Genomic DNA, 22,819 nt, shown 5'->3' with positions numbered 1-22,819 from the left:
ATCCTCCTGCCTCAGCCTCCCAAGTAGCTGGGATTACAGGTGTGCACTACCCAATCAATGTAGTACTCTTTTTATTTTCAGTTCAGCATTTTAAGAAAAAAGGGTAGTGGGGAGGAGAAGAGAAATGAAAAAAAGAAAAGAAGAAAAAAAAACAGGTGTAAAATGGAAGAATGAATAAGAAGAGATCATTATCTTTGTACCTAACATGATAAATTTCTTCAGGGACACTCCTATATGAGATGGCAAGAAAAATTTGATTTAAACATTTTTGTTCCCTTTTAGCCATTAGGTTCACTGTTTTTATTGAATCATTTTTAAAGAAAGTACATTCCTGGAATTTTCTTAATTATGCCATATTTCTGTTCTATAATAAATCACATTGGTAGAGCACATTTGTAAGTCATTGCATGTATATTTTGTTGGTTAATCTTCAGAATAATTTTGGGACTCAATATTTTTCTAACGTCTATTTTTAAGATGTCTTTGTTATCTCTTAGCATGTTCATGGAGCTACATGTTGATGGCACATTCAGACTAAATGATAATAAGGTTGCAGAGTATAATAGAAAAGGATATAAAGGCTTCGAATGGTGTCCCTTGAACTATTGGGAACAGAACACCCTGGTAATTTTTTAAGTGCTAAGTATTCAAACATTTGCCAACATTTACCTAATGTCTGTGAAAATTACATACAGGACTTTCATGATACAAAGTAAGGAGATCATGAGCAAAAGCATTGGTACAACTAATAATATATAAACTTCCCAAGTTCAAGGTGTGGCTTTAGGTATCCAAATATAGCACGTGGCAGGAATTTGGTCCATGTTACAAAGACTTTCTTTGCTGACTAGTGTGCAAATGAGAAGCTCACATTCTGGCACTGTTCTAAAGATAAGTCTGTCTTGACTGTGTCAAGCAGCTGATGATCTGAAGTATCACTCAGAAATGACACCACAAAGTCTATGGAACTGACTGAGTTATGATGAGATGTGGAGATCTGAAGCTTTTTTAGCTTTTACATTTAAAAAGCTATTTTATTTCTTGTTTATATTACATTTAATTAAAATTTTATTTTCTGAGCCTTGCTATATTGCATCTTAGCTTGACCTTTCCTGTGAGACGTTACCTGTCAATGTGAAGAGATCCTCTTGAGGCTTTTTTTTTAACCTTTAATTTCTCAGTTTGAAATTCAGTTTGTGGTGAATTCTAGTGTTTGTCTAAAATAGTTTAAAGTATAGTGTTTTACATAAACATACCAAAATTTCAAACAGTTTTCAAACTAGTAAGTTTTTAAATTGTATATCAGAGAAACCTCAAAACAGAACTTCTTTCTGTAAACATTTCATATAGTTATTTTTTTATTAATAATAATTACTTATTTCTCCCAACCCACTCACCAAAATTTTTGATATTTATAAAAATGTGTTCATGCTTTAATAGAAAAGTGTGTTTCACAGTCCTGAGTTGTCTCTATTGTTATATCTCATGACATTAGAAGTGATTTATCTAAAATAAGTATTATGCCCCTTGTTCTTTTAACATTAAGACAGTACGTATGTTTTTAAAGTCTTAAATGTAGGATATAGCAGTTCAATACTAAGGGAGGTATTCAAAATGAAATGTAGAATAAAGGTATTGTATGTGTCTGCTTTATCTAACCTCTATACCATGACTGATGGTAAATTTGATTGTATTTTGAAATTTTATCAAAATGCAATGTAGGTTTAGAAGGTTAAGGATGAGGAAGAGGAACATGTTAGTTAATGGATTTGAATCTGATTTCCACTCCTTACTTGATGTGTGAATTTGGATCTTCCTTAAACACTGTGGGCCACAACTTCTTGATCTGTAAACCAAGGACTAATATTACTTCTGATATTTACTTCATAGTGTTGTTCAGAGAATTTCATGAAATAATTCATGGAATGCTTTTAGGACAGTTAACTGGAAATTGCTAAGAGCGTATAAAACATTAGCTACTACTATTAGTAATGTCTTTACATGCTCCAAAATGCTTTGTAATTAGAAGTGATTTTTTTCTACTGAACTTCAATGATCTCAAAAATATCTTTAAAGATTTTTTAGAGTAGCATGTGGTTTTATTAAATATAACAGATGAAAATTTATATGGTGATACTTCACTAAGCTGTTTTATATTTTTAGGCCTGTAATTTAATACAAGTATATGGCTAAGTACACTGAGTACATTAGTTTTTATAAGATTGCCTTTTATACATAAAAGGAACAAGTAACTTCATATAGTTTAGTCTTTAAAGGTTTCTTTTACACTAATTTGTGTATATCAGATCTGCTCAAGTCAGGGAATGAACTGGGAGCACACAAATTCTCCTCTGCTACAGTCAATCACATAGCTATAAATTGGTGCCTCCGCTATGTTATAGGCCTGTGGTCCTGCTTAGAACCAGTGTAGCTTTGACTTGAGGCACCCTGAAAATAGTATTGTTTGTCTTTCATATAGCTATGGGTAGCAAGTATACAATTAAAATAATTCTGTTTTTTTTTTAAATATATATATTTTAGTTGTTGGACCTTTATTTACTTACATGTGTTGCTGAGAATGGAACCCAGTGCTTCACACATGCTAGGGAAGCCCTCTACCACGTGGTTATTTTTTTAAGTGAGATAAAAGATCAGTTACACATTGAACTAATATTTAAATGGCAATTTTATACTGGGTCAGTACTGCTTGTCTTAGGAAGCTCAGAATATAGAAACAGTAGGATCATAAGATGTTAGCAAATGGTTACAAAGTAAGGTAGCACATGCCATGTGTCAATTTGTCATTTTGTAGAAAGCAAATACTAGTTATTTAGGGAAGGGATCACTTTGAGCTAGGGCATTATTTCATCTAGTTAATAACCTAGTTGTAACAACTGAATCCCTGGGCATGACTTGTGTTTGTTTGTTTGTTTGTTTCTTTTTTTAGAAGGCTCTTCAGCTGGATGGCCATGGGGACACTAGTTTCCTTATTTCTCTGTTGGTGTTTGTAGCTAGTCTTTCTGTATCTTCATCCTCCTCATCATAAACACACACTGCTTTCCAAAAGCTTTCACTTCTTAGACCTAGTTTTCATCCTTTTCAACTGCTGTTCCAAAATACTTAGATGGTGGTGAGAATGACAGGAGAGGAAGAAAGGGATGTGTTTTGGTACAGAATTAGGAACCTCATTCCTTATTACAGAAATTACCCTGTTAGCAGTGAGGGGCAGGGTAGGGATGATGAAAAGGAACATCCTCATCTTGTGAAAATCTACAAATGTGTGCCCCCTCAAATCCTAATCCCTACACCCATGCACCTCCTGAAGTTTTGGTTCCATTCACTTACCTTTTCTCTGCTCTCTACTGCCTCCCCCAGCCCCCTTTGCTCTAGAGCCCTTCAATAAGTAATAATAATAAAATAAATTCACTCACTCTTTGAAATCTTTTCTTTTAGGCTGTTAGAACTCCTGTTCCATTTCATAGCCATCTCCTTGGTGAAGAACTGATGTAGTTCTGTTGATTTCCTCTAGGCCTTCTGTAGGTCCCAAAGTGTACCTGATGTCGTTGGGAGATTCCTAAGTCCATTAATGCGATTGTCAGTGGCAGAGGGCTCATTTATAACATTTCACTCTCATATGTTATTATTAGGATATGTCTGGAATGTTTGTTTTGATGATAAAATATTTCAAACTTTAGTGTAAGCTAACTGTTCTGAATCAAAAGCCATCTCTATTAGCAGTTACCAGAAGATCAGAGTTTGAATTCCAACTCTTTCAGTTATTAGATGTGTGTGGTCACATGTATGATCACTTGGCCTTTCTTGGCCAAGGTTCTGTGTATAGAAGGTAGAGTTAACAGTTATATTTCAAAGGTAGTTATAGAGGTTCAGTGAAAATACATGTGAAAGTATATAGTAAAATGTAAAGCCTTGTATTAAAGGAATGATACATTAATGTTAATGGTCAGTTAGTTAGAAGAATGTTTCTGCCCTCCAGGAACTCATCATTATCCAGAGGGCAAGTCAGGATGAACAATTACAGTGTAGTATGTGGAGTAGTCCTATAGCAGACATATGCACTAATTATCAAAGAGCACAAACAAGAGCAATTATAATCTGGAAGTGGTTGGATTGGGAAAATTTACTAGGAAAAGGAGTTCCCAATCTGATTTATAAAGACTAAGGAAGAGCAAGCCTGGCAAAGAGGGAAGAAAGGAGAGCCATTCCAAGTCAAAGAGTACTATGGTACACAGGGGAATGTCATATATTCAGAGAGCTGTGGATAAGACTGCAAATGTGAGTGGACCATTAACTGTCTATTGAACCTGTCTAATCTGATTATCAGGACCAGAGGCAATCTTATTGCAAATTGGTCAGTAATTCTAGATACATTTGATCTGAGACCTGGATTGGTAATTTATTATTTTTTTCCATATTTTTATTGATGTATTATAATTGTGCATTATAGTGGGATTCATTGTTACATTTCATATATGCACACTGTATAACAATGTAATTTGGTCAACATTGTGGCCACTTACTAATCTGCTGTGAAGAATTTCACCTTCATAAACTTTTAAGGTCAATATGTTGATTTAAAGTGCCAACTTCAAAGAATTGTCTCAATAATTATTTGAAATAAAGTTTACAAATCTCCTGGTATATAATAAATGCTTAATAAATTTTAGCAATAGTTTTTTTATTGCTGTACTGAAAGTTCTTAGAGTCCCTTGCAGTTTTCTATGATCTGCTGTTCTGGATTAGCTATTTAGTTAGCAGTGTTTTAAATATCAACTTTAAAAAAAATGGAATCGTAGAAGCAGAATAGCTCACGTTCATGATTTCATGTGTTAAGAAACTTAGCCAGCATTAAATAACCTGCTGTGATGTCACCATGCACCACTGACACACTCTAGGACCTGAATCAGGTCTCTTTTGATTCCCTACTTCATTCTATTAATCTTAGAATAAATTGCCAAAACTCACTCTGAGATGCCAACCTTTGGTATTGGCCACAATTTTGAGGAAAAAAGAAAGGCAGAAATTGTCATTTCTGTAGCTTTTTAAATTGCAAGGTACATTTTAAAAAGGAGCATCATGTCTTTCTGTGCCTACTCTCTGGTAGAAGTACAGCTAAGCAATAGCACATGTAAAAGACTAATGAGAGGTGGACAAGAAAAAAACTGGATAATTCTTAAATGAATACTTTGCCATCAATAATTTCTAATGCAGATAAATCTGTGTATTTGCATTTCCTCACTAAAATGTAAAAATAGATTTTCACAATACTTACCAATTAAACACCTTCTTCACTTATTTAGTAGCATCTAACAAATGATTTGTTGAGTCTCTTCTGTATGCCAAATACTGTGGATAGAGCACCAACAAACAACTTATACTTCCGTTATGGGAGAAACAGATGTTGAAAGAATAATTCTTTAAATAAATAATATAAATAATAATAATTATTAAATTCTGTATAAAAAGTACAGCATGATTTACAATCATATTACAAATATTTGGAAAGGCTTACCTGAGAAACTGAGGTTTTAGCTGAGATATGGACATTCAATAAGGTAAGTAGGCAGAGATAAGCTGGTGGGGCAGAAAGGATTTCATACTGCGGAAACAGCGGTTTAAGGTCTTGAGGAAGGACAGAGTATAATCTGCCCTAAGAGTTGAAAGACAACCAGAGTATTCAGAGAAGGGAACACTAATATAAACTGCAAGTCCCGGTCATGAGAGAAGATAAATGTGTTTATAAGACATTATCAAAGAAGCCAGGCAGTGGATGGTGAAGTGAACCTCTGCACAAATTAATGTTCTGTGTCAAAATTTTGTTGCTTTAAAGATCATTTTAAAGAAAACCACTTTAAAACCACTATGCTTTTCTGCTTATTAGATAGAGCAATACTAAGATTTGGGCAGTTTAAATTTGTTTTTGTTTATCATTTGAGTTTTCTTCCTTTCTATACTGTCTCGCTGGGAATTGAGGGAATGTTTTGATGTGCTAGATGTTTATATTAGGAACTTTTTCTACGGAATAATCACAGAAATGAAAGAGACTCTTATCCTGCTTTGTGGCTGAAGATTTTGTGTGGGTGTGTGAGGTGCAGCTGTGCTGTGGTTTTCTTGGCAGTCACGACAGGGCAGTTCTCAGTGCAGTTAATCTTGAATTGGGGGAAAAAAACTTCAGAGTGAAAAGGCTACTTTGAATGTTTTAAATTCAGTGGAAATCACTCAGGCCTGGACCTTTGGCTGATGTCTTCATTTATTTGGCTAAATGAATATAACAACCTTAGACCCATAGCCAGACTTTATGGCAGGAACACATGAAAAAGAGAACATTAAAAAACAATCAAAGCTTTATCTCATAATAAAATTATCATTTACCACACAGTTTTTTCGTGAGGTTTTTGTTAGCTATTTTTCTCAAAATAACACTTAAAGAAAAAGGCAGATTGCAAAAATCTAGCTTTGTGTGCAAATGCAAATCAAGAATTTTCTGTAGTTTATTGGAAAGATCTTTTCTCAGATCTGTTTATACATAGATGGATCCCCAGATCTGCTTTTATTGCTCACTTGTTTTCTTCACTTTTTCATCCTCTTTTGTGGTCTATAAGCAATTTCCTTTCCAAAATCCTCAAATGCAGACACTATGGAACTCTGCTTTTATCAGGTGTATTCTCATTCTTTATTTTGGATAAGCTTTATACTCTACAAGCAAGCAGAAATCTTGGACCAGTGGTTAACTGCTTGTTTACATCTTCACTAACATTTAATGGTATTGCTTTCAGAATGGTATAGAGTCAGGTTCCATGGTTGTTTTGCCTCAGTCCTGCTATTTAATGTCTTGGTCTCCTCAGTTTCTCTTCTCTAAAAGGAAGATAAGATAGTCATGTTAGCACCTTTTTTTTTTTTTTTTTTTTTTTTTTTAAGGTTTAAAGGAAAAAGTGCACATAAAAAGGACTTAATGCAAAAATAAATATCCAGAGAAGAGGTGATAGTTATCTTTTTATTCCTGGTTTTTGTCAAGTCTCCTAGAATCTACTAATAGGTATTTTTACTCTTTTGAGTGATCTGATTTAAGATCACCTGTTTTCTGATGATTTCCCATTAATATCTCTTTCCCTAACCTTATTCTTCCTTTAAGCTCCACACTTGTTGTATGACCACTATTGTATTATCTACATTTAAATGTCTAATACATGTTTCAAGGATAACATGTCTAAAACTAGAACTTTTGATAGCCATCACCTATTCCTAGTCACTTTTCCAATTGGTATCTCCTGGACTTTTCTCACCTCAGTTAATGGCACCCTCTTTGTTAGTCATTTCTCTGTTACTGTAACAAGTACCTGAAGATATATCAGCATATATAAGACAAAAAGTTTGTCTCACAGATAATAGAGGCTTAGGTGATCAGGTGGACAAATTGTTTTTAGGTCTCTGGTGGGCAACACACATGGTAGGAGTACATGGTGGAGCAAAAGCATTTACCTCATGGCTAGGAAGTGAAAAAGAGGAAGAGACCATGATTCCACAGTGACCTAAAACTTCCCATTCATCCCCACCTCCTCTGAAGATTCCCCAACTCCTAATAGCACCATGAGGTAGGGATCTTTGGGTAACATTTCAGATCTAAACTATAGCATACCTGCTTCACTTTTGGCTTTCCTCTAGCCACCAATCCCTGTCCATTATATTATATTCCCATTAACCCCACAAGGTATATGGAATCTACCTCTTGTCACCAACTTCTCTATTACCATCATAGTTTAAGGTACTAACCTCTTTTGCCTGCACAGTTTGTAAGGAATGGCCTCCTTAGTTCTCCCTGTTTCCCATACAATCCATTCTTTGTATTGAACAGTCCTGTTTAAAAAACAGATTATTTTAATCCCTTTCTTATTATTGAAGTTAGAAATATATCTAGAGTTCTTGATAGTCTTTCATAGCCTGGTCTCTCTTTGATTTCTGTCTCTCAAACACAGCTGGTTTACTCCTGTCCAAAGACTTTTCATACTAGCTTTCCCCGCTGTTTGGGATATTTTTCTCTTAGATCTTCAGAATGTGTCTTCCTGAAACTTTTAGGTCCTGGTTCAGATGTCAACTCCCTGGAGAGGTTTACTCCAACATATTTCCTTTCCTTCTTAGTAACTCATCACTCTCTGAAATTTCCCTCCATATTCTTTTTCTTTTATAAGTTGCTCCATCTAAACTCCAGAGAAACTTAGGTTGTCCATCTTATTCACTGCCATGTGCCCATGGCTTAGATGGAAACCCAATACTCATAGTGTTATCACCCTGTTAGGTAAATGAACAACTAGATTTAAGAATGAACAAGCATACATTTGGTATGTTTTCAGCAACTAGGAAAATGACAGGTTATTTCATTTTGTAAAGATTTGGATAGGTGCTTAGAGTTGGTTAAGCTAGTATTTGTCCTGACTTCTTTTATGTCTTTTTTCTGTTTTAGATTATAATAAACCTTTAAAGGTAAGAGGTTTGCATCATTGTTTTTAGCTTCTCCTCACAAAGTGCTAAATACCATTTTAATATTTACTATTGATTAAATTGAATTGAAAATTCAGTCTAACATCTTTATTTCCTCTAAAGTTACATGCATGTATTTTAATTCTGAAGGCAGTGCGTTTAAAACATCTTCCTCTTTTATCACTTGCAGTTCATAATTGGACCCTCGAGGATACCCTTCAGTGGTTGATAGAATTTGTTGAACTCCCTCAATATGAAAAGAATTTTAGAGACAATAATGTCAAAGGAACTACACTTCCCAGGTGAGTATTATCCAGTTGGGTTTTTCCACTCATGGAGAATTATATACTAGATGTCATTTTTTTCAATTCCGAATCTACAAATTACATTAGAAGCTGAGTGCACAAAGGAAATATTACAAATATATCCATTCTTAAATCTTTTCCAAGATTTGCATTTACAAGTTATATTTAATTTTTCTCACTTAGATATATCTATCAGGCTCTTAAAAAGTTTACTCCTAAGGAAAGTAATTTTGGAGAAGATGGGTCAACTATATCATTTTTGGATAGCATCAAAGGGTCAGCATTTGATCATCTATCTGGTAAAGCTAAGAAAAGCTTAGTCATTTGATAACAACTCATTTTCATGAAGATACTTATTTGAATGGATTAATGTATAGATTTTTCTTAATTGGTATTCTTTTAATGACAATAACCAGTTAATCATGGTGGCCATAAGTCATATCTTAATTTAAAAATGAAGTTTAGGAAACAAAAAATAGTAGTGACCATTTTAAATGTATGTTATATAGAAGTACTTTATGTTACCTCATTTAAGCCTTGTGATTAAAATAAGGTATTATCATCCCCATTTTAGAGACGAAAAAAAACAAAACAAAACCAGAAAAACCCAACAAGTGAGAAACAAGTTAAATATTTTCCCTAAGGCAATATTTAAACCCAGACAGTTCTAATACCAAGGTCCAGGATATCTATTTATCTCTTAGATATTTGGAGCCAGTTGTTAGTTTTCTAAATTGTATATTCTAAATCTCCTTTAGCTAACTAATAATCTTTAAGGGTATAAGTGTTAAAATTTGCAGTGATTCTTTCAGAACATTACCCTTAGGAGTTATTTTTCATGTTACATTTCTTTCTGAATTGTTTCCTTTATCAAAAAAAAAAGATTCTAACTCCGTCCATTTACCAGCAAATGCCAGAATTCATTATTCTTTAAAGCTGAGTAATAGTCCATCATGTGTGTGTGTATCACGTTTTCTTTATCCATTCATCTGTTGAAGGGCATCTAGGTTGCTTCTATAGTTTAGCAATTGTGAATTGAGCTGCTATAAACATTGATGTGTCTATGTCACTGTAGTATGTTGATTTTGAGTTCTTTGAGTATAAGCCGAGGAGTGGGATAATGGAGTCAAATGGTGGTTCCATCCCAAGTTTTCTGAAGAATCTCCATACTGCTTTCCATAATGGTTGTACCAATTTGCAGTCCCACCAGCAATGTATGAATATACCTTTTTCCCCACATCCTCACCAACATTAATTGTTCCTTGTATTCTTGATAATTGCCATTCTGATTGGAGTGAGATGAAAACTTAGAATAGTTTTGATTTGCATTGCTCTAATTGCTAGAGATGTTGAACATTTTTTTCATATATTTGTTGATCGATTGTATATCTTCTGTGAAGTGTCTGTTCAGTTTCTTAGCCCTTTTATTGATTGGGTTATTTGTTTTTTCAGTGTTAAGTTTTATGCAGATGCTAATTCACAATAAGTGGGGGGAAGGGAAGAATAGAGTTGCTTTATATTAGGTAGAGGGGAGGAGAAGTGGTATGCGAGAAGGATAGTAGAAACAGATCTTACTACTTCATGTACATATATGAGTGTATGACAGATGTGATCCTACAATATGTATAATCAGAAAAATGAGATTAAAGTCCATTTATGTATGATCTATCAAAATGTATAAATGCATTCTACTGTCATGTACAACTAATTAGAACAAATAAAATTAAAAAATTAAAAAAAGATTCTAATCAGTTATTAAAATATAATTATCACATGCAATGAAATATACCCATGCCTACATGCCCAATTTAAATAAGCAGCTTTTGTTGCTTTGAGGTTTATTTTGGATCAAATTGAGAGGCGTCAGATTTTCTTAAATATATTCTAAGCATTAACATCAGTGTTTCTGACTTTTTTATACATATGACTAGAATGATGGTGAAATTGTGGAAATAAAAATCAATTTAACAAGTACTGAGTATTTTTTATGTTCATGGTGCAACTGGATTCTAGAAAGAAGATAAAAATTAAAATGTAGTTCTTGCTTGAATAAAATTTCTAAGTTAAAAGTAGCTGAAACATTAAAATAAGATTGGGGTGTTTTGACTTACATATTTTTACCGAGTATGAGGAATTCATAGTATTTTTATGTTGTCCTTTGGAAGTTTATTTATTTAACAATAACATGAAAGAAAGTAGGCTGATGCATGTTTTGTTAATAAATGTAATAACTATTATTTGGGTAAGTAAAGGTTATCAGAGGTAAGTCAAATTCTGATGGATTTGTGGAGACAATATTACACATGCATCAAGATTAATGTTTGAGGGGGCTGGGGAGATAGCTCAGTCGGTAGAGTGCTTGCCTTGTAAGCACAAGGCCCTGGGTTCGATCCCCAGCACCCAAAAAAAAAAAAAAAAAAAAGATTAATGTTTGAAATTAGTAAACATGTTGCTTTGGAAAAGAGTTGTAGGTATAGAAGTTTAGATTTCCAGTCAGCCCTATGAAATTTTTTTGTGGGAAAGAAAAGGGAAAGCATCAATACTCCTGCTCAAGCCTCTTTTATATGGTAATAACAGTTACATGAATCAATTTAAAGAGGCAATACCAACTCACCTCAATTACTACCTAAGTTCTAGAGCTTTGTGTAGGGCACCTGCAAATATAAGAGCTAGTGATAAGAATGTTTAAGAAAATGCTTTACATTTTCCAGACAGTTGTTCTGCAATAATGGATTACAGATTGAGCCTGAAATCTAAAATGCCTTTTGATCACTGCCATGGGGCCGAAAGTGGGCAGTTCCACATCTCATGTGACAGGTTATAGTTAAAATAAAGGTACACACACACACACACACACACACACACACACACATAAGTTATCTCTAGTTTATATGTATAGGGTTATATGAAACAAATGAATTTTGTGGATCAAGATAAATTTCGGTCCTATCCCACAGATATTTCATTATGTATATGCAAATAGTACAAAATCTAGAAAAATCCAAAATTCCAAACACTTTAGGTCTTAAGCATTTTAGATTCTTTCTGGGACATTAAAATCCTGTTACGTCTACTGTAGGTAGTTCAGATTGCCTAAGTTTTATGTTAGCTATAATGGCTATCTTAGGCCTTTCACTCTGTTTTCTGTATTTTGTAATTCTTACTGAAACCCCCAATTTCTCTACTTCTCCTGGTGGGCGGGGTCTGTAATCCTCAGGCTTCTGCAACTGAGAAACTCTGTCGTAGTGTTAACCACCAACCAAAGCAGAGGATGTCTGCCTTCATTAGCCCTGAGGCTTGCAGGGGGCAGGTTGGAGAGTGGTGTGTTGCAGCTCTTAATGGTGGGCTGTCCTCCAGCGTTGTGGCAGACCCCAGGTACTCACCACCTGTTTCTTCTGGGGTTCTTATCTGGTGCATTCAAAGAATGAAATCCATTGGCAAGGAAGAGTGATTGCTAGGAAAAGAGACATAGCTCTTGGAGGGCCAGAGCGGACCTGTCAAGGATTGACACTTGAGTGTAGGGGCTAATGTAGCACTTGGGTCAATGCTATCAGTCCAAATTTATGCTAATCAGGGTCTGGAAAAGTACCAGCTCTGTTGGTTTGCCCTGCAGTCTGTGTTAGTTTCTGCCCAACATCTCTTTCTTGCTACTTGTTGGGAAGTAGGAGGTTGATGTTGGCAGATCATGGATGCTCTGGTGTTGCGGTCATGGTACTGTGTGGAACAGGTGGCCAGGTGGAGGTGGCCCCGCTGTGGTGTGGCAGGTGGGTGACTCTGTGCAACCAAGGCCTGCTCACAACCCATGCTCTAGCCCACCAGGCTGCTGCTCCAGGACAAGGACTTGGCTTCGTTACTGCTAGAGTTCATAATTTCTTTGCCTGGCATAAGCCGGTTTCCTTTCCAACATCTGTGGTTTTCCCTGACTTCTTTTACCCACTTAGGTTGAATCACTTCCACATCTGAGCTCATATAAAACATTGCATATATTCTGTGATATAGTTACTCTCTACTTTATCTCATTGTCTTTCTTAAATTTAGTTTGTTGAAAGCATTTCTATTAATTCATGCATTCATTTAGCTGTTATACAACATTTATTAAACTTCTGATTTTGCCACAGGCGATTTAGGCTTTGGGGATACAGAGGTGAGACAATTTTGGTCTCAAGCAGTTCCCTAGATGTGGTGGTAAAAGTATAGGGGAAGCATACAGGAACAGTATCTGTGGAGAAGATGAAGGGAGGGCATTTTATAGAGGGAAAGTGAGAGTAGTTTACACTCTAATATTATAGAAGCCTCATAAGAAGGAATTCCTGTAATGTTCAATGCTCAGAAGTTCTGCTATCTTTCTAAATAAAATATATTAGTTCAGCGACATCTTTGGGCTGGTACATATTTGGGTTTGAGTCTCTGCCTTATCTACTAATTATGTAACCTTGGGCAAGTTACACAACCTCCCACAAATATCTTCATCCATAAAATGGAGATGTATACATTATAGGGTTTTCTTGAGTATTAAACCATTGGCATATTTTTATTATCGGTTAATTAATTATATTAGTATTATTATTGGACATTGTGTTATTAGCTCTTTTTTTGGCATCATATTTGATTATTAAGAAATCTTAGTAGAGTATTGGACTGGTTGAATTTGCATTCCCAGAGTGATTTTATTTTCTTACTTTATCCATGTCTTTAGGCTCCCTACATACTCTCTTCATTGCTAATGAAATGGTTCAGAACTGCTTTTTACATAAAACCCTGTACCCATCTATCCCAATCATAAAGGACTTTTACTTTCTGGTTATTACTTTGGTGTACTTGGTTCAATTTTTAAACAGGTTAAACATTAGACTATAATTACATAGATTTTGTTTTAGATAATTTTAAACAAAGAAACATGACCCAAATCAAGAACTGTTTCTAAAGTCTACTAGTGATATTAATAAAGTTACTTTCAGTGTTATTGTTCTTTGTGGTTTGATTAGTAAAAAACCAGAAAGATAAAATAGTCAACTTTACAAATTTTTTAAATCATAGTTACAGTAGAAAGTAACTGTAGGAAACAACAGTTTGTCAGTATAGCAACTAAGTTTTAATATATAGGAGTCTTTTAGTAGCTAAGTTTGTAGTGAAAGGGTTTTGAAATGTGATAAAGTTTTAAGGCACATGGATAAACTCTTAACAGTAGTCATCACTAATGTGTAAAGTATTAAATATGCTGCTCAAATATTTAAGTTCATGTACTAGAAATATTTTCATTTTGTATATATGTATTTTTTAAATGAACAGGATAGCAGTTCATGAACCTTCATTTATGATTTCCCAATTGAAAATCAGCGACCGGAGTCATAGACAAAAACTTCAGCTCAAGGCCCTGGATGTGGTTCTCTTTGGACCTCTGACACGTGGGTATTCTTTCTCACTCAGGGTGATATAACAGCCTAATCTCATCATCTCTGTTATTTAAGGAAGGAGAAATTAAGAAAAGTAGTAGACAACTAAGATTCATCTGTTAACTAGGAAAGAAATGTAATGTTATCTAAAAAAATACTATAGACTTACAGGATGAGATTTCTTGCCATTGAAACACAGAATGTTAATTTTCAAGGCTGGTTACTAATGTGAAAAGTTGTAAAAACTATGATTAGATGTTAATTTGGAATTTCTAGATTTGAAGTTTTTGATCTTTTTTATGGTTTTAATGTTGATGCTGTTAATAGCTGTATATTCACTGAACAAATCTTTTAAAAATACTGCAATTTGACTCTCAGAGCTGATGGCATGAAGTAATAGATTCTGATGATTTCATTAATCATCCAAAAAAAGGACTTTAAAAAAAATGTAGATTGAAAACAAAGCTTCACTTCAGCTTTATAAAATAACAAGACTGTCCTGGCAGAAACACAATGTGGTAATGTTATTTGATTGTTTTGAAGAAGAATATTTAAGAATATTTTATGTCACATTTGTAAAGAAAATAAACCTAGTGTTTCTTCACTTTGAAAGGGATACTTTTTTTACAGAAGGGAAGTTAAGTATGCTTATTTCATTAAATTTCAAATTTCAAAATGCTTTGGAAGAAAGTGTTTTGAAGAGTACACATTTTAGAGGAATTATGTTTTATTTTTAGAAGCCGAAAATGAATAACAAAATTAACACAAGAAATATGGCCTTCACAAATGATAAATTAGAAAACTGATAATTTTTGAAGTGAGGAGACTTTCTGGTTTCTCCGATACTATCTTGGGGATGCCCCTCCTAAGAAGGGTTACTGAGTAATTGAATAGATTTCGTGACTTTCCTGGTGGTTCTTTTATGGCTCAGACTGAGAGACCAACTGGCAAAACAGCTGGAATTCCTGTTTGTGAGAGTTGGTAGAAATCACAAATGCTAGAAAATAAAACACTATTGAAATGCCACGCGTTCCACAGATGCGATCCCAGTACCAAGCTTTCCCTTGTCCTGAGTTCTCAACTGAATCCTCTGGGGGATTGTCTTCTGTGAGAGTCTAATTTTTTTCAGATGAATGATTAAATAGAAATTAAACTGTAGAACTGTGTCTGTATGCAATTGGATCAGGAATATTTATATTCCCTTTCCTAATCTGGAAGTAAGCCACTTTCTGAGTGAGAGAATACTACATTATCAAGTTATCTGAACTGGTCTCAAAGAATGTTAACAAATATTTTAATAAGAAAGCCAGTTAAGAAGTTAATGATGCATTACCTTTTAAATGTGTTTGTCTTAGAATTATTATTTGAGTATCAGAGTCAGAACACCCAAACTAGATTCATAAACATTTAGCAATGTCAGATGATCAGAAATACATTTGAAAGGAGTTCCCACTTAAATCCTTTCTAGTTTGTACTTGTAGTTATAGAGTTGAGACTTGACCATCTTTTTCTTGTTACTCCTGGTGATTGTATTTTGGCCAGTGTCTAAATAGAAACAAATCCTTTTGAGTTTGTAGCCCTCTGCAGTGCATCAGAGGTGAGGATGTGTGCTTTTGAAATATGGAAATGAAGGGTCTCTGGCCTAGAACTTGCTACTTATCACACTTTTGCAAACATGATGAACCCTGGACTTGTCAACATAGGTACTTGGGATTTCTGTGGAGCTCTTAATTTCACCAAACATGCCAGATGTCTTTCTGCTGGAGGCTTGGACATTGAGGCAGGTTTCTACTGTAAACTATATCTCTTTGGAACATTAAAATAATATATTATATTGTGTTAACTATCATTGTGTATCTCCCTTCCAGAGAGTCCCTCAAAATTAGTGTATATCGAACACTCAGGGCTTAATTAAAAAATTACTTGACTAGTGATTTCTGTATTTTATGTCACTGAAGACAGTGGCCCTGGTTTCTTCCTCTTTATTTTAGACAGAGTACTAGGATTAATGTCATGTGTGGAGGTCAGGGTTGGAGAACCTGACTCTTCTCTTCAGTGAACCGTGTATCTCGGGCAAATAACTACCTAAAATGCAATACTTGATGTGACACTTTGATGTAGGATTTTTCAGCTTTAGTGCTATTCATATTTTGGGTTGAACAATTCCTTGCTACTGGCAGAAGGGATATGGAGAGGAAGTCGTCTTGTGCATTGTAGGATATTCAGCAACATCCCAGACCTCTGCTCACTAGATGGCAATAACAACCCCCCAGGCCACTTCACCCCAATTTTGATAACCTTTAATTGTCAGATGTCTCCTTGGAAGCAATGTCACCCACTATTGGGGACTACTGATGAACAGTTACATAGCTATATGCTTGTGCAAAATGCTTTTTGGTGAGTCCATGATTGGGTTTCCAGTTTGTATCTCAGTGACAGCTGTGTAATTTGACCAAAGAAAAGGTGTTGGAATGATAATGGTGACACTCTTTGTGACTCCTTTCATCCCACAGGGTCCCATTCTCACAGCATATGATTGGAGATACTCTTGCTTTTTAAAGGTTCCCCATAACTTTGATGACTACTTCCTCTACCATATCAGCAGGGACATTATGTGTCCATGCGCATTTGTCTCTCCTCTTCTATAGGTCTGGCATATCAGATACTTTTAATACGTGTGTAGATCATTTGAAGAGGGAATTTTAAAAACACTAGAATTTGCATATGGGAAAGAGATCTTCAAATTTTTTTTTTGTTTGTTTTAGTTACCTTGTACTTTTTTAAAAATTCCTCTGTGTATTGAGATTGTGTTATACTCAAAGATTAATCTAACTATCTGTGATTCTCTTCATAGGCCCACCTCATAACTGGATGAAGGACTTCATCCTCACAGTTTCTATAGTCATTGGAGTTGGAGGATGTTGGTTTGCTTATACACAGAATAAGAGCTCCAAAGAGCATGTCGCAAAAATGATGAAAGACTTAGAGAGTCTTCAGACTGCAGAGCAGAGTCTAATGGATTTACAGGAAAGGTGAGTTGAAAGAAGTCACATCTCTTGTTATCTATGCAGAGAAATACAATTTGTAAAAATGCATGAGCAGTCACATAAATATATTTAGGTTAGTACATGTATCAGGATTATATGCCTATTTTATTTCTTGGTACTAGAAAATTTGTCTTAATTACAAATTTATCATAAATGATACTTGGGAATAAATAGGTTGATGATCAGTGGAAATAAATATAGATGGAAATATATTTACAGTTAAATTTTATTTTTAATGACTTCAATAATTACAATTTTTTTAGAAGTTTCTTTGCAGCAGAGTATTTCCTTGCTGTCCTTGTCTTTTGAACTCAAGATAACTAAAATAACTGAATAGTAGGTTGCCCGATAGTTTTCTTACCCAAATTAAAGATTAACAGGAAATGCTGTGAATTTATTAAAATATGTAGCAAATTGCATGGCACAGTATTTTTTTTCTTTCATAAAGCGTGAAATTTTTGAAATGTTTGTGAGGAATTTTTATTTTTATTATTCTCTAAGGCTTGAAAAGGCACAGGAAGAAAACAGAAATGTCGCTGTAGAAAAGCAAAATCTAGAGCGCAAAATGATGGATGAAATCAATTACGCAAAGGAGGAGGCTTGTCGACTGAGAGAGCTCAGGGAGGGAGCTGAATGTGAATTGAGCAGACGTCAATATGCAGAGCAGGAATTGGAGCAGGTACTTATATTTCTAAAAAAGTATTTGTTAGGATATTTGCAGTACCACTTTGAGGAGTCAGGTCCTGTTTCTGTACAGTTCTCTACCTTTAGTCCTGTTGTATGCTGTTCCTCAGTTAATTAAAGAATCATTTGTTCATATTGTTGCCATCAATCCATGTCCATATAGTAAAGTAATGGAGTAGCTCTGAAACTGAAAGATAAAATTACCATCATGTTCATTCTTTCATAAAATTGTATTTCATGTTGTGCTAATTGACTTGAGTATGTTTAAGGTGTTTGTTTAACATCTGTAATATGTTTGGGTTGTTACTTGGTAAAATCTATCCAATTTTGAACTTCTCTGCAGAGGTAAAGGATCTCTATTAGGCATCCTTTTGAGTCCTATTAAATGGTTTTAGAACATAATCTGCTAAAAGTTTCAAAGTCACCTGTAAGATATCCTTTCTGATATTGGTTTCTCCTATTCAGTTACTTAAAATAGAACATAGGCATTCAGGCCTTGCACAGAGTCCTTTGGATAAGGTTGGGTTCTGGGAGAATTTAATGATATGCATATGTATTGGTTTCCTATTCTTTCTGTAAAAAAATTACTACAAACTTAGCAGCATAAACAAACACAGGTTCATTATCTTAAAGTTCTGGAGGTCAGGGTCTAAAATGGGTCCACGGAGTTGTGCTCCTACTGCATGTCCTAAGGAAGTGTCTGTTTCCCTGTGTTTTCCATTCCTAGAGGTTGCCTGTGGTGGGACGTTCATGGTCCCTTCAATTTCAAAGCATGTCGCTCCAACCTCTGGTTCTATTAACTCATTTCCTTGGACATTGAACCTTTCTTTACTGATAAAAAACATGAACAGAATGAGGATTGGGAGACTTTCTCAGATTTAGAATGGGTCAGTTATAAAGCAGGGATAGGAACCCCAATGTTCTGGCTCCCCTTGTTTGTGTGCATTGTTGCCTTCCCTTGATCATTAAAGAAGAAATGAGAATTACGTTATACAAGTGAGTTTTAATTTCAGTCTATGGAAAAATATGTACTGTGCATTACTATTTCCTTCCAGGCTGTTGTTTCAGGAGGACTTGTCTGACTGCACTCAGTCTTTTGTTACTGTTAACAACTCTTTCCTCACAGCCCAGACATCTATTCTTTTGTATCTCTTCCCTGTAAGGAGTTTGTTCTTTTCAATTGCCTCTCAGACTTATTTGTAGTTATGCCTCATTTACCTGGCAAACCTAATCTGTATAAACTGCAGTAAAGAATCAGGGAGTTAACAACAACAACAACAAAAAAATGCCTAGACAAAGTTACACTGTGTTCAATAATTAGATATTATGCCCTTTATCCTCTTGTGAGAACTCGCTGCCTTTTCCTACTGAGATGTCTAACTCTTGGTTTGTTCCCAGCACTAATAAGCTTGTTGACTTTTTTCTGACCTTTGCAGATAAGAAAGAACAAATCAGAAAGAACTGGTAGTAGTATTTCATAGGTGACTGCCTCATGGTGGGAGAGAAGATATAAGAAAAAGGGGCCAAGGTTCATGAACATTCTAATTTGAGGTTTTGGCATAAGGACCTTGCATACCTTAGTTGACCCCATGGTTACAACTTTGAACATGATAATCCTAATTAAGTCCCAAGTAAATAAGTGGTAGTTTAAAGGGGGAACTAGATATTTTTAGGAAAAACTCTGTCCAACATGATTTTATATATAAAAAACATTTTCTGAGTGCTTACTGTTTGCCAGTGTATGCTACACACATTGCCAATGGTTTGCTCATAAGCTTTAATCCTTGAAATACATAAATGTGTTAGATGAAGTATGTAGGGATGTAAATAACTTGGCTTAGGTTACACAGCTGTTATCTGGCCAAGGCAAGATTTTGTATATCCTATTCCAAAGTTCGTTTTCCCACACTGCTCTCAAAAGCTTCTTTGATAGATGTTAGTTTTTAACTGAAAAGTTAATTCACATATAATGTCACATAACATACAAATCCATATAATTAGAAGCATTGCTATATTTTTGGGGGAGGTTAATTGACTTTGCAAAATTAAAAGGCAGGAAAATCTGGTATATATCTTGTATAGTGTTATTTTTCCCTAAAATAAAGACTTTAGGACAATTAATAGTGGCATATTTTATTTGATATAAAGAGTTTTCATATTAGTTATTTTGTTCTTTAAAAAAAAAAAAAAACTTAAGAAGCTTATAGTCAGGATAAGTAATCATGCCCCTTCTACCTGAGACATGCCCAAGAGAGAAGGAAGTTGCCCAAGATTTCAGAGGTAATACATAATAAAATTGTCTCAAGAAGTCAGGCTCTCAGATATTTAGGCTGTTTCTTTTTGTGGCATATTGTTACTTGTGCCTGTTTTATTTCTAACATGAATTATTTAAATAATTATCCTATTTTTAAACAGTAATTCCTCATTTGCAAAAGCTACTAATTATTCAGTTTCACTTTGTACATTGTCATAAATAACAGTATAATTCAAAGTAAGGGTTAAGGTTTAGGTCATATGATAAATTTATGAGTAGTTGCAGAGAAAACAGTTAAATAGTTGCCATTACTGTCAGGTCAGAATTTCCACAAGTTTGAGATATTATTTAAACTATTTTTCATCCTCAGTTCATGCTAAAAATACATAGATTCTCTGTTAAATGTGTTTCAGTTGAGCTTTGTTTAAGGGGAAATTTATGGAAATAACATTAAAAAATATGGGTATAAAGGATAACTACAGTGGAATGTGTCCAGATTCTTCATATACTTCATTGGAAATGAAAATTGTATGGAAATTTTAGTTTTAAAATCTTGAGAAAAAGGGCTTGCTGACATACACTTAGGTGGTAGTGTAGACAGCCACACATCACAGGACCTGAGCTTAAATTCTGTTGTCCTGAGAGTAGCAGAGACATCACACAGCTTACCCAATCGTCCTATTAAACACATTGTCCCAGGCACATTGCACAATGAATCATGCCAGGCAAATGATGACTGGAATTTGCTTTCTCTGCATAAGACCTAGCTTACTCTCACTTTTAATGTCTCTCTCTCTCTCTCTTTTTTTTTTTTTGAATCAACTATTTAAGTGTCACTGTGAAGTTTTAAAAAAAATTTGGGAGTTAAAAAAATATTTTTCTAATAATACTTTTTTCATCAGTATCTGACAGCTGTTCTATTTCTTTATCAGAAGTTTGTGTATGGTCCACCTCTTAGTTTATTCTGGCACACACTGAAGTTTATTTAAATAAGCTGGGTTTGTTCAGATCAAACATTCCTCTGCACTTTATTTAGGAATGGAGTTGCAGTTACCTTGGTTAGCTTTGAGGGTAGGTCTGCAGTTGTGAGACACCAGAAGCAGGACTTCCTGGTTCACTCATTGCCTCATCTGAAGGGCTTGAGTTCTGTGTACATAGATCTGTAAATGCTATCATGTCTTCACACATTTTTAGTTTGTGCTCTTGCTAGTTTTAAAGTAAATCATTGCAAGAATAGTTTATCTCTTTTCTTGCATGTCATTTTCTTATTGAAGCTTTCCTTCAGCTATTTCCCCTTATCCAGTATTATTATTTTGCCCCCTAAGCATCGTGATTTCTTTTGTTTATCGCCTAGCTCCCTTAAAGGGAAGGTCAGGGAAATACCACAACGTTCTTCCCCAAAGGATACTCAGTTTCTTAAGAAAAATCAATCTTTTTCAGAGTCTAGTTTCTCAGAATTTACACATGCTCACTACCTTCTTTCTGGCATATTAGCAGCAGGGAGTGGAGTAGAAGTGGTAAAATGGATTATAGTAGGCAGATATACTTGTAGCAGTGAGAAATAAGTGGGCATAAAGAAGGTGCCATAAAGAAAAAAGTATAGCTTAAAAAAATGAGTTTACACTTATAAATGTATAGTAGTTATAAATGTTCCTTCTGGGAACATGATTTCCCAGATGTTCCATCTGATTTCAGACATTTCTTCATATTCCTACTTTATAAATAAAAATTACAATGTAGCAAAAAAATGATCAGTTTTACTTTGTCTACACCCTGGACTTTTTTTCTTTCAGTGAGCCCACCTACTATAAAATATAAAAACTAAATATTGTATGTAGCTCAAGTTAAGCCCCATTGGGCTTTACAATTTTGTTAAGTGAATGTAAGATGCACTTAAAACTTCAGCTTTTAGTTTTAATGTGAGAAATATATTGTATTTGCTCTTATTGAGTAAAAAAGATGTTTGTGAAGAGCAAAATTGCTTTTTCTTTTAGTCTTTGTACTAAAAATGTTTTAATCCTTTCTTCATGCCTTCCTTCTTCATTCTCTCAGGTTCGCATGGCTTTAAAAAAGGCTGAAAAAGAATTTGAACTGAGAAGCAGCTGGTCTGTTCCAGATGCACTTCAAAAGTGGCTTCAATTAACACATGAAGTAGAAGTACAGTACTACAATATTAAAAGACAAAACGCTGAAATGCAGTTAGCTGTTGCTAAGGATGAGGTACTTTTATTTAATTATTAACTAAATGTGTTTCTTAGGCTGAATTCTAGAAGGATTAGTAAACTGAATTCAAAGATCTGAATGAAAGTTTTATTGTTGGAGATTCTTTTCTTGATTTAGAGTTTATTTTATAAATTGACTCTTCCAATTATAGGCTTTAAAGTAAGATTACTGTATTTAAAGACACATATAGTTTCACAATGACCTTAGTTTCCTTTAAAAATTATTATTATTATCATAATCATAAATGTTTTATACGGAGCTTTTCTCCTCTAGGTTGCTGCTTCATATCTGATTCAGGTTAGTAGTTACTAGAAATTAATGTTTGCCACTTAATATATTGTGTGGAATAAGAATAAATCTTAATCTGAATTCTAGCAAAAAAAAAATGCTCAGTTTACTTACTAACACCTTCATTGCAGT

The 22,819-nt window shown here is 34.5% G+C and overlaps 1 protein-coding gene across 1 annotated transcript in view; it reads left to right on the top strand.

Annotated features, from left to right (window-relative positions):
* The window catches only part of Stim2 (stromal interaction molecule 2), a 176,724-nt gene that overhangs the window by 137,771 nt on the left and 16,134 nt on the right, over positions 1-22,819 (top strand). Inside the window, 6 exon segments of the mRNA XM_047566298.1 lie at positions 8,684-8,795; positions 14,088-14,203; positions 17,046-17,223; positions 17,740-17,917; positions 22,229-22,396; positions 22,673-22,696. Of these exon segments, the coding sequence (XP_047422254.1) occupies positions 8,684-8,795; positions 14,088-14,203; positions 17,046-17,223; positions 17,740-17,917; positions 22,229-22,396; positions 22,673-22,696 (776 nt within the window).

The sequence above is a fragment of the Sciurus carolinensis genome, chromosome 10 (assembly GCF_902686445.1).
Source record: "Sciurus carolinensis chromosome 10, mSciCar1.2, whole genome shotgun sequence".
NCBI lineage: Eukaryota > Metazoa > Chordata > Mammalia > Rodentia > Sciuridae > Sciurus > Sciurus carolinensis.
The sequence above is the reverse complement of the archived record's forward strand: the minus strand, read 5'-3'. Positions and strand labels throughout refer to the sequence as shown.